A 13,566-nucleotide genomic window follows, 5' to 3' on the forward strand; every position below is an offset into this window, starting at 1 on the left:
ACATGAACAAAAGAGTAAGAGGAAGCGCAACGATTATGTAGATTACTGCAATCTTGCTGGAGTGTTCCCAGAGTAGACACTGAGACAAACTGACAATGAAAATAGAAACAAAAGCCAATTTCACAAGAGGGCAATAAAAGGACAAAACGAGAGGGCAAGGCCAAAGTCTGAATTCTGAATATGAAGGATTTAATAGGTAGCTTGGCATAGCTGCAGGCTAGAGAAATGACTCTATACAGCAAGTTAAACTTTTTGTCTTGACTTTGCTGTGGCAACATTAGAGATTTTACTTTCACCATTAATGATTTGACCATGGCACTGAAAAATCTAGTATTTATCTTTGGATTCTTTGAAAGAAACAGATTTATCTTTCAAAACAAGACCTTAAGTAAAGTTATTCTCAAAGTACAGAATCCAATCTGGATCCGGATCGAACAACAAGTGAATCCAGATCTGGATCCCAGCCCACATTTTCAGGTAAAGAAATGAACCTTATATATTGACGCATAAAATATGGTAATGTAAACAAAGTTAGGTTAAAATAAATGTCATGTTTTTGTCGTATAATATGTAGGCAAATTTAACAAAGAGGATTTGCTATTCACAAGTTAGACATGAAGCTTAAGATCTCCTGATAAACAATGCTCTTTATTATTTATCGCAATGTTGTTGTAAGTCACAACCTATTAGTAAAGCAGAATGTGCAGCTTAGTGTGTTTTCTAACACACACTAGCAAATCTCTCAGCTAAAACTAATAAATTTGCCCATTTGACTGATGTTTTTGCACTAAGGTCTGCAAATGAACCAACATTAGATGCAGTTTTCTTCAGCAGCAGTCGTCACTGTCAACATTTTACTGTGCATCTAAGAAGGCACATCTGGCCAGTTAATCCCATTAGCCTAATGGGGAATATTTAGGGTGTTGTGCTCAGTAGCATGTCACATAACCACACACACAAGCAGACATACAGTACAGACCAAAAGTTTGGACACACCTACTAATTCAATGGGTTTTCTTTATTTTCATGACTATTTATAAGGCAAGAAATCCCACTTATTATCCTGCCAGGGCACACCTATGAAGTGAAAACCATTTCAGGTGACGACCTCTTGAAGCTCATCAAGAAAATGCAGAGTGTGTGCAAAGCAGTAATCACAGCTAAAGGTTGCTACTGTGAAGAAACTAGAATATAAGGGGTATTTTCAGTTGTTTTACACTTTTTTGTTTAGTGCATATTTCCACATGTGTTATTCATAGTTTTGATGCCTTCAGTGTGAATCTACAATGTCAATAGTCATGAAAATAAAGGAAACTCATTGGATTAAAAGGTGTGTCCAAACTTTTGGTCTGTACTGTACGTACACTCTTTTATTTGAATTTTTTTCTGAGGAAAACCATCACGCATCCGTCTCTCCTGTTGCATGTTTCCCACTACAGAGCAGTAGTTTACTTTAGCATCGTTCCATGTCTGACTCAAAGAGCAGAGACTTTGATTTGGTGTTGTCCACACCACTATGCCTGTCTGCCAGTCTAATTCCTAAGCTGCAAATGCAAAGACAGACAAATCTTATTGAAAGGCAAAAAGCACAAAATATTCTTACATTAATATACAAGTTTTAGATGCATTTCCTGTACTAATTATAGATGGTGGTAGTTTATATGTAAAATATTGTAGCTATTGATATACTGTAGATTGTTTCTGTGAACTATTCCTCTTCACTGATCAACTTTTCTCCCGATTGAAAGCTTTCATCACACTAGAAATGTTTATACATTCTCCTACTGCTTCCCAATGTTGAATTATTTAGTATTATTTCAGCTTTTAATTTTATGTTGTCTTTTATGTTCCTCTTCATAGAAGCTACATCTGGCCAGGCATTTTGATTAATTGTGACTGCTGCCAACAACTTCATGATCTCCTGTGTCTCTCCTGGACAATGGCTGAGCTTTTGCTGCGACTAACGTTATGTGCCGTCTACCAACTAGACTAGAAAACTGGCTCTGACTTGCCTGTTTAGCTACGTTTCTGTTCTAGAGGTGAATCTACTGCTCTTAACTCGTTACTTTTTCTCTACCATAGAAAGTGCTCCTCCTATGCGTTTCTTTTCTTTTTTTTTTTGTGTCGTCTCAAACACCCAGTCAGCTGTGGCAGGTCGCTGCTGGAGGCTTCTTGCTGTTAAAAGGGAGTTTTTTAAGGCTAACATCCAGAGTTACATAAAGATTTGTAACCCTGGCGCTGGACTTACTTGTGAGATTTTTTCCAGTTAGCTCCACTAGGGCCGTCGCCGCAGTCGTAAGCCTGGATGATGAAGGTATATTCCTTCTGGCTCTCACAGTCCACATGACTGCTGGCTCTCAGGACTCCTTCTCCTGATGTGCGATTCAACACCACTGCCTCAAAAGGGGCATCCTGACCAAAGATCTTGAAGGAGCAAATCTCCCCTGGGAAGAAGAAGAAAAAGAAAAAGAAAAAGAAGGGGGAAAAAAAACTGAATTCAACCTGGTGGCACAAAATGAATAAATCAAGCGATTGTTGTGTTTTAGTGGATGATTCGAAGCTATATGTGTGTTGCTGAGTCAGTTAAGCAACAGTTAAAGGAAGAATTAAAAAAATCAAAAAGTATTTAAAAATTATTGTTCACCAGTAAAATCCTTCTGTCGTGTTTGGAAAACAAAAAAATCTCTCTCTGGCAGTGTCTTTTGTGTGTTTGCTGAAAATAAACCATCCAATGCCAAAGTCTGATCTTTGACTGAAATCCTTTGGCAGAAGATAGAAGAATTTTAATATAATTTTGTATAATATTGTATGTTTTGTCTTCCCCTCTACACACATACACCTCCCCCCCTCATTGCTCTCCCTCCAGAGTAATATTATCAAACCCAGCAGTAGCTCTGAAACCACTCAGAGTTGACGAGAATTCAAACATGTGGGCAATGATTTTGAACTAACAAGAAAACACAGCAGCTGGCTTTTTGCTTTGTTCTTACAGTACAGCTATTATTTCAAATTTCAGCCTCTGTTTCATTTCTCTGCACAGAAACGTTGTCAGCTCCTGGTGTGCCGTATGGAGGATTATTGTTTCTGATTTTTCTTCATGTGCACCAGTTAACGCCACTGAGTGAAGGTATGTCTCTCACGTGACTTTAGAAGTTCATTTCATGCACAGGTTTTTGATTCTTTGATATTGGGAAGCGTGTTGGAAAAGAAACTAAAAGAACGTTTCAGCGGTAGAGGATGTGTGTCTAAATGTCCAAATGTCCACTTTTCAAGATCTGAACCTCTTCATAAGCTGACTCAATTGTTTGAATCCAGTTTTTCTGAAAAATAATGGTCCTGTCCGTAACAGATGGCTTCAAGGTGACATGTATTTTCACACTTAAAGTCTGTGCAAAGTAGGCAAAGCAATTGCAGAGATGCAGTTCAACACAGATGTATAAAAAAATACCTCCTCAGCTATAAGAGCAGGAAAGAAAGACTAGCCTTGAACCTGCTTCCACTTGCAAGTTTTACATAAGTGGAAAAAAATCCCCAATAATATGAATTTAATATAGTGCTGCCACCTTTATGCATAAACCTTGACATTCTGGTGCAAAGGGGGGGAAAGATGTTTCTACTTAACACTTTGAGGATGAATGCAAATCCATTTTCTGCTCCATCTGTTGCAGGAAATGCATTTTCTTGGATTGCTTTTTATATGAGAACATGACAGAAGTGTGGAGAGGAGGAAAGGAAATGAAGACGAATTTGATGGCCCAATGTATATGTAAATTGTTGTGGCAGATATTTTTGCCAACTAATGCATACTTTCCACACTTGCCTTTTGCTTTGCCTTACCAGATGGAACAAAGAATTTTCTCACTGATGTGGAGCATCAAAAAACAAAAAGAAGTCCATTTCAATTATTGCCTCCTCTGCAGTATCTTTTGCAAAATTATTGGTACCCCTGAAACTTTTTCAACATCTTATCATGTTGCAGCTACAAGCTTTGACTGGATCATTCTAAAATATGCACATGCTTTGACATAACCCATTTTAACAGTTTTCAATGAATGCCAGATTTCTGGACTACATGAACAACAGTAACACATTTCTGCAGATCCTCAAGAATGATAACGGGCCCATTGGCTGCTTCTCTAAATAACTGCTTTCCTATCCTGACCTGTCAATTTAGGTGAACGATTATGTCTTGTTAGGTTTGCAGCCTTGTCATCCTCTTTCTATTTCCAGATGATGGATTGTGAGATATCCAAAGCTTGGAATATTGTTATACGATAAACGATATGAAAATTTGTCCTGGTATCAAAATTCAGTAATAATGTTGTTATGACTGGTAACTGACTTTTACTGACATATATATATATATATACGGTATATATATACCGTATATATATATATATATATTAGGGGTGGGACTCTAACACATTAATTTTGATTAATTACTTACATAGATTTTACTACAATATGACCAACCATCATCTCATCCCAAAACACACAAACAAATATCATAATGAAAATAAACATTGGTTATTAAATATCAGCTCAGTTTTAAGTACCGGATCAAAATGACACTAATTTGTTAAATAACTAAAAAAAAAAATTTTTTTTAATTAAAAATGACTAATGTCAGACAATACTGATGTTGATGTCAATATTTTATGCATCTCTATTAAAAATGTGCACCAGACTTTTCAGATTCATGATTGTACAGAAATCTTCTGAGCCATGTATCATCAGCCTTCAGCTGCATAATTATGCGCTACTCATAATAGCAATCGCATAAAACCCCAATGAAATACACTGAAGTCTGTAGCTGCAACATTACTGACTGTTACAGAAGTACAAGTGGGTTCAATACTTTCTCAAAGCACTGCATGCCAGGTAGAAAAAGATGCTAAGTTTTCTAGTAAATACATATTGAAATAGATTTTTTCAGTAGGAACTTGACCCCTTGCCACGCAACATTAATATAGAAAAGCAAAGAAGTCAGCTGAAATGAATTCAGTAGCAACAATGATCCAAAATAGATGGCGCTCCACAGGAAGCCTGAGTCCAATAAGCTCCATCCACAGAAATGTCAAGCTGTCAGGAAATATGCATTTCACAAAATGTAAAATTGCTAATATAATGGAAACAGACAGAATGAACACGATTAATGAGAAAATGATTCTCCATGAGTGAACGTGTTGTCACAAGGAGCCAAAACTAATTTGTGTATTCCCTGTGTAAAAGGACTTGACAGAGCGTTTAATTTCCTCCAATTTTATTTCAATTTGTCGAGTTTACCAGTTGCTCACACTTTGTCTAGAATCACACTGAGAGATACATCAAACTCATCTGTATGTAGGTGAAACAAAGAAGGACTTTCCAATAAAACTGAGGGCCATACTTTTATTTCTTGAAGGCGTAGCGCGCACACTGAATTAGAAGGTGAAGACAAACTCTTGACAGCTAATGTACACACACAGGTGTATAAGTCTTAATAAAGTGTGATAAATTGAAGCATGGAGAGAATAGGTTGGGAAGCTTCCCTTTTAACTCGAGAGTTTTGGGAATTTAAAGTCCTTTAGATTAAAGCAAGTGCACATCATTAGTAAAGAAAATGCATTACATCCTGCTCTACAATAATAGAATCCACAGTTAAAGAAGAGCAGACAAATAGGATCTGTTTATTTCTTAGTATCCGCAAACATAATTGTGAAAACAATAAGAAGCGATCTCCAGAGTGAGCTTAAAGCACAAGCTCTCAGTCAGACCTCAAAATAGAAACAGAAAATTTAAATCTCTTCTTAATCAAAACACTGCTGACAACCCATCTGGTGTTTTTGTTCCTGAGTGGAGAGAAGGAGATGCAGAAGCTCCATGTCATGGTGGGTTTTGTGTGTTTGTGTTGGAGGTTGTGAACGTGGTGGGAGGGAGCGGTAAACCTTGATTAAAGGAACTTTCAAAGCATGCAGAGTATCAGTGGGCCTTAGGCCTCCCGTCCCTCACTCTCCCTCATTGCCCAGTTCACTGTCGTCATTACTGTTCTACTTTAATTAAAGACTGGAATGAACTGCACTTCTTTACTGAATCATTAACCACTGTAATACTTCTGCATCCACACAGCAATACTCTGTCTCTGCAGACTGACCTAGAAATGCTAACAGTGGAGGGTATATTTTTTAAGAAAACTTAACTGTTAGTGTTTTATTTAGGATCTTTGTAACGTACTATAACAAACCCCATTCGGCCTGCCAAACATTTTTAGCTACAATACCAGAGTAAAGACAATTAAATTCATATGCATGCTACACTTTTCACATTTTTAAAAATAAAGTACCATTTTTCTTCAATATCTCATTATTGTACGGCACCCCATAGGGGACATGGAAGATTTTTTTTTTGTTGCATTCTCTCACAATATTAATGTACTGATCAGTTAAAGCGGCATAATTGAATACTGTAAACCTTTTTATCGGTGGCCATTGTACTTTCTGCTATAATATAAAGTTTTTGTGAGGTTTTTTCATGTATGTTAATATCTCATTGTGAAATATGTGAAGTTTGATCTTTTTCTTTAGGATAAAAATGCACCACAAACCCATGATTTAAACAGAAACCTTCTGCAAGAAGGAAAGAAAGAAAAAAATACATCCAAACTATTTGGACTATTTCTGAGTTATTATCACAGGGTAATAAAACATCTGACAGTTTTTATTGTGTCTCTTTTATGTTGGTGGTCTGAATGGTTTAAAGGGCCGTTTTCATGTGCAGCTCCATCTCAGCCTTGCACAAACAGACATAAACTTGTAGCGAATAAATCAATTTTCAATCAGTTTTTTGCACCAAAGAGTTAAGAATAAACACATTTTCACTGAGGCTCTTTAAATGTGCATAGATTTGAAATTTTAAATTGACATTTGTGACTGTATACAAAGTAGACCAACAAATATTGCAGTAAGCATATTGTGAGGGAACGCAAAAGTTTTGCAAGGTAACGCAAAAGAAAATTTTTTCCCAGTGTTCCCTAGTGGGCTCCGCATTATTGCACTATTTTGTGTTGGTCTGTCATTTAAAATAATCATGTAAAACACATGGCAATGTTTGATTTTGTTAAGACTCTCTATACAGATGAAAGAGCACTCTGACTAAACCTTTTATTCAAAACGTAGAAAAATGCGAGTAAGCCACTAAGTACACCACCTGAAAATAAGTCGAAAGGAGCTGCTCTTCAGCTTCTTCGAGCAATGAAAATGCAAATGGGAGGAGGATGATAAAAACAAATTAGGGTTCATAGCCTTTCAATGAGCTTTTCCTCTGCTGGCTGTAATTTGATTTTATCTACTCTATCTCTAAGGTGTATAATGAGGACACAATGAGGACAAAGACTAGCATGTAGTTAACTGCCGTGATAGGTCTGGATATCGTTTCTCGACGAGAGATAATGAAAACGTCGACTTTGGTAGATGTCATCCGTGAATGTTAGCTTGAAATTTCTAAATCCTTTCCTAAAACATATTCTTGCAAAATGCAGCCGAGACATTCTGTTTGAATGAATTTTAATTTAAAGGTTGTTCCTTTGATTTGTTTTGATTGGATATGCAGGAAGCATTCATCTTTCCATGTGTTTTATTATCAAGCTAGCATTTAATTAGCTTCTTTGTTGTTTTGCTCTTTTTAAAGTTCTTCAGTAATACAAAAGACATACCAATTAATTAAATTCTATCCAAAAATATGTTATTAATCCCAAAGGGATTAACAAACTTCCATGATATTCAATTTGTGAACATCAGTCATGTTAATGCTCAGACAGCTTAGAAGAGCTCATATTGGCTAATTGCAGGGTCAAGGTTTGAGAAGTTGAAGTATTTATAAAGCTTTGAACTTTGAATCACCCGGGGCCCGAACCATCACAAAGGATTTCAGGCTTAGTGAGGTTTAACCTGGGGTTTGCAGGGACATGAATGCAGCTTAACGTCTTACAGGGCTAGATTGCCATGGTTACTTACTTTGGACACCTAACCTACTCCAGACACAGGTTTTATTTGAGATAAGGCATAAACACATTTGAAAATCCAAGGTATGGCCAAGTAACTCTGTTGAAAAATAAAAAAAATAAAATAATAAAATCCGATAATTCTGATTTATTGAAATGAAAGAAAAAGTACCAACTTGACCAAAAGAAATGTAAAGCTTTTTAGCTTAGCTGATATTAGAAGTTATTATGTTAAATATTAAAAGAAAAAGCTTAAAGCTAATCTTTCAACAGTGCTTTTTAAAATTTATTTTAACTTACCCATCCAAAGACATCTTGAGATGTCTCGTTTCATCTTTGTTTTAGAATAATTAAGTTTTACAGTGACTGCTTTCAAAAACATATTATATGCCATCACCTTTGTTCCTAATATAAATAATTCCTGACTTTTTTTTTTTACTCACTGCAGCCATTGTAACTAACCATTAGTTTAAAATAAAATAGAATCTGAAGCAATTCATCAGAGGCTCTTTAAGATAGCAGGCTGCTATAAGTTGCACTTGGGAGGACTGCTGTTTGACCTCAGATTGAAAAACTCGCAGCTCACACAAGAGAAAAGAACACAGATCAAACACACTAATGCAAGATTACATTCAATGCGTCTTTTCAGCCAGGACTGCCATTGTCTTATAGCCAACACACAAAGAAAAGGAATGGGGCATATTAATTATTCAATGCTAGGGGCTTTGGAGGTCTGGGATAAAATTAATGTTAACAGCAGCCTCTGAGACAGATTGTAATTCATCAGATGAACTCTACTGCTTATTTTCTGTCAGTGTTACCAAATAGCTATGAGATGTCGTGTCACATATACTGCTGAGGCTGCTGTCAGGCTGCGTTTTATTTTGCCAGTTGTGTTACAATTTCAGAAACAGGGTTTGTTATGTTGGTTTAAATGTAAAGAAATGTAGCCGTCAAGTCCTGTCATATCTATGAGATATCTATGTAGGATGACAGTGCGCTATTGTACACTGATGTGTTAATTTTGCTATAACAAGTGACATGTACATGCACAGAAAATTTAGAAAGTGCACATAAAAATGCATTGGGTCTAAATATGATGGAAAAGACAGTTTACAATGTACCACACTCCTCCGTCAAACACGGTGTTACATCAAGTCTGCATCTAAAGTTAAACTTTGAAATTATTTTTGCTAAATTTGAAACTATCAGATTAAAGGTTTACATAAAACACAGATCATACATTGATCACAACTCTCTGATGGATGCATCTCTAAATTCAATAAAACTGAATTTTTATTGAATATAGAGTTTTACAGTAAATCTTTGCTTCATCACAAATGTATCATAAAAACTAAATTACATGACAAAGGGAACTAAGCATAAATATTGTAAAAAACATGCAGAAGCTGCTTAGCAGCAAGGCAGTGTGACTTAAAGTTGACTAACGCGCCAATATTATTTTAGCATTCTGAGAGACCTGAAAAAAGGTAAATAATTAACATAATAACACTAGTGGCTATAAGGCTGAAGAGAAGACTTAAAAACTGAAAATAAAATGAAATTATAGAAGAAGAAAAAAGTGTTCGTCAGAAGGGATGAGGAGATTTTCATAGAAGCCTATTGTGTGTAAGATAACTAATGCAGCTAAAAACAGCACTATGAGCCTCTTGAGTATATTAGTGTGCTTCTCCTTCTGCTCCTCACCTTCTCCTCCCAAAGCCACCTCTCCCTTCCTCCACAGCAGGTTTCACAGCAGTAAGCAATTATTTAGCCCTTAACATGAGCACTCAGATTCAGCACTCAGGCTTGCCCTCCTTTACTCCCGACACACCTCACGCGCTCATCTGGCTGCCCTGTTCTACACCTTCCTCCTCTCCTTCTGCGCTTCTTACACAGATGCTGTTCTCGAGAGCTCAGCGGGTCACCAGGTGACAGCCGAGTGACTTCCTGCACGGAGAAAGTTCACAGCTTTGACACGGCACGCTTATTCACAATACTACAGCCAATACTGTGACAATGTCGTGTTTTGATTGTTGATTCTATGTTGCATTGTGTTTCTGTGTTTGATATGATGTACAGTAAAGCACTTTGAAATGCCTTGCTGCTGAAATGTGCTATACAAATAAAATTTGACTTGATTTGATTTGAAACAACATCCAAAAAACAAGCAATATAAAAACAGGTTGCAGTGATTCTAAAAGTATTCTGAAGTGCTTCAAGTTAGTGTTTGAGACTTCCTGTGACTGGGAATTTGCAAACAATGCATCAACTGAGCTTTAAGACTTTTGCCAAATTCTGACAAAATCTTTAACAATGGCTTCACTTTAGTTAGATAAAATACAAGAACCTAAAATTAGCTAGATCCTCTAGCCGATATAGTCCTGGTACGTCATGTCTGACTGTCATCTGCTGTGATTTTGAGGCTCATTGGACTTTTGTCTCTTTAGTCTTTTTTTGGTATTGTGTGTTTTGTTTAAAGATCTGCATTTTTTTGCTTATTTTATTATATCCTTTCTGCTGTTTAGCCTCAGCTCCACATTCTACTGCACCTAACTCATCCATTCCCAGCCTAAATACTCTTTGTTACAGTCAGCCTCCACTTAGATCCTCTACTGTTTTCCCTAGTTAGTTGTTTTCCGTCCCATTTCCTGCTTTATAGATTGGCTTTCATCATGACCCCTCCTGCCTCTTTTCTACATATGGAGCCACTAGGTTACACATGACCTGATGTGCAGACATGGGAGTCAGAAATGTTTTGCACCAATGTTACTATCCTAAGTAAAAACCTATTTTAAGTGTAAAGAAAATTATAAAAATTCATGATACTGTCAAAAGTATTGGGTCACTTGATTTTACACACACACGAATATTAACTACACCCATCTGTCATACAAAGCCGTTATTATAGAGCTGGCGCAACCTATGCAGTTCAACAGTCTCCCTCAATCTTCATAAATGTCCATGGGAATGACTTCCAGCAGAGCATCTGAAAGGTCAAACCCTGATGTTGGACAAGAAGGCCATGTTCCAAGTCTCCACTCTAATTGATTTCAAATGTGTTCTGAGGTTGAGATCAGGTCTCTGTGCAGCCCAGCCAAGATCCTCCAAAGTAAACCTGCTATTTTATGTCTTTTTGGATTTTGCTTGTTGCAGTGCTGCCAGTCTTATTGAAACTGAAGGGGCCATTCCTAAACAGGAGCATAAAATTGTTCAAACTGTTGTGTTAGCGTGAAGCATCCATAGTTCATTTCACTATTTTCCACAACACATTATCTCCTGTGCAGCAAAATTCACATTTAACACAAAGCTGTCAAGGTGGTTACACTCTCCTGATGTAAAATAACCCAGACTAGTCTACTGAGTTACCAGAGAGAAAGTTGATTAATCTCCAGAGAACATGTGTCCGCTACTTCAGAGTCCAGTGGTGGTGCGCTTTACACCTCTGCATTCAGTGCTTTGTAGGTTTGGATGCAGCTGCTTAGCAATGGAAACACATAAGTTAAAGTTGGTAGAAACTTGTAGCTACTAACTTTGGAGAAACTTGGCGCTTTCTGACCATCCACGGGCCCCATTCAATGATCCTTCATGTACATTTTGATAGCAGAATTGCTGTTGCTTCCAATACATTACGATACCATTTACAGGTTCATAACCTGACTTATTCCACGGATGGCATCCTACCACGGTACCATGCTTGAAACTACTTGAGCTCCTGGGAGTAACTTATTCTTTCAGAAGTGTTTGCAGAAGCAGTTTATATGCTTAAGTACTTGAAATTATACCCTTGTGGCCAAGATGGGGGATAGTTAGTTAATGCACATTCACTCACAGCTAAAAATGTAGAGTTTTTCCTCGAGACGTAAAGAGTGCTTCACATTTGGATGAAGAAAAAGGCTCAGACTGTTTCTGTTCATGGATATAAACACACACAGGCTCAGATCTTTAATGGGGATTTCCTCTGATTTCTGGTTGAGTGTTTTAGCCACACTGACAGAGGTGAGTGGCAGAATACAAATGGACTCTTGTTCTTGTCTCCATATTTGATGCAACTGTAAAGAGTTGAAGTTGTAAGGCATTTGGTGTGAGTCGCCGCTATAATCCCTCAGAACAGTGATAGACAGGCTGAAAGAGGTTAGCTTTATAAGTACTGGCGATTACAATACCAGCCGCAAAATCGTAGCAGGTCTGAAAGAAAACATCCTGGCAGTGGGAACAGTTTGGTGGTGAATTGTAACATATCTTTAGGTTAGCTTAAACCACCTATTATGTTTGTTTGTCACAAAAAAACAGAATATTCCTATGTCAGTTTGTTTAATTATCCAAAATTTTCAGAAAGCAATTTTCTATCCAGTAATAGAGACTGGACTGGTCTACATATAGTTTTACTTGACATTTTGCTTTATTTGTAGAGCGATGCTGATAAATGAACTTAAACATCTCCTCTGTTCAGGCTCAAATTAAATATCAAGTACAAATTCTTCTCTGCAACTCCTCCAACAGGCTCTCAAGAGTAAACTCGCACAATACATAGCCTGCACATGCTCCTGCATGTTTATTTTACCAAATGGGTCTCAACCTCTTCATTCTACTGGCTTATTATCCACCGTGACATTAGGGCCTCGGGTTGTAGTCTCCAGACATTGTGGAAAGAACATATATCGTTGCCTTTCTCTCCACAGATTGATAATTCATCCTTTGACTTCCAGGAAGATGAAACTAAATGTGCATGCCATGAATGCGTTTTATCCAGCTACTTCAACTTCTACACAAAAATACAACAAATTAGAAACATATTTTCTGTATTGACAAGAGCAGGACCTGATCAAAAGTGTCATGTACATGTTTAACTTCCTGACCCACGTGCCAAAATCATTCAGAATCAAAGATTGCACCGGTGAGTGGTTTATTTACAACATGAGAATATACAACGGATGATGCAGGTTTTCCTCTCAAGGAGAAGATGAGAAGGAAAGAATAGTTCATTTTCTTAGTGACTCTGGTTGTGGGTTTTACTCTGGGGGGATAGTTATAAAACCCAATTTGTGGGTGCTTGTGTGAGGATGGTGAGATTTCTAGGTGGAGCAGAACAGAGAGTTGGAGAGCAGGCAGCCAGGTGGGCAACAACAGAGATGAATGGAGCTGCGTAAGCAGACGGCAGAGCAGGCGAGTTTTTCCAGGGAGAAGATCTGTCAGAGACGTAATGGCTCGAATGATTTAGCATTTGGTAGCAATCCAGCAATAGCTTGAACCACGTTGGTTGATCATCAGGCAAAGAACGGTCAGAACAGCAGCTTCTTTGCAGTGAGGTGTGAGAGCTGCAGATTGCTGATCGAGCTCACCAGTGGAGATCTGCTCAGCAGGGAAGAGCCTCACACACACACACAAGAAAAACATGAAATATTCATAGATAAAACTGACATGATGTCTCTCTCTGTCATCACAGAGGATATTGGTACTGTCTTTGTTATGTTTTCTGCAGACTATTTTATCTGACATGTACAGGCAGCATTTGAAAATATGTGAAAATGCAACATTTTAACTTATTATGCTGATTACACCTTTTAGGAAAGAAGAAGATTGGTAAC

At 37.4% G+C, this 13,566-nt stretch overlaps 1 protein-coding gene across 1 annotated transcript in view; it reads right to left on the reverse strand.

The window, feature by feature from the left end:
- Positions 1 to 13,566, reverse strand: part of clstn2a (calsyntenin 2a) — a 154,669-nt gene that overhangs the window by 51,147 nt on the left and 89,956 nt on the right. Inside the window, exon 3 of the mRNA XM_032565740.1 lies at positions 2,249 to 2,444. Coding sequence (XP_032421631.1) covers positions 2,249 to 2,444 — 196 coding nt within the window. The remainder of the gene's footprint in view (positions 1 to 2,248; positions 2,445 to 13,566) is intronic.

Source organism: Xiphophorus hellerii, chromosome 6, assembly GCF_003331165.1.
Source record: "Xiphophorus hellerii strain 12219 chromosome 6, Xiphophorus_hellerii-4.1, whole genome shotgun sequence".
NCBI lineage: Eukaryota > Metazoa > Chordata > Actinopteri > Cyprinodontiformes > Poeciliidae > Xiphophorus > Xiphophorus hellerii.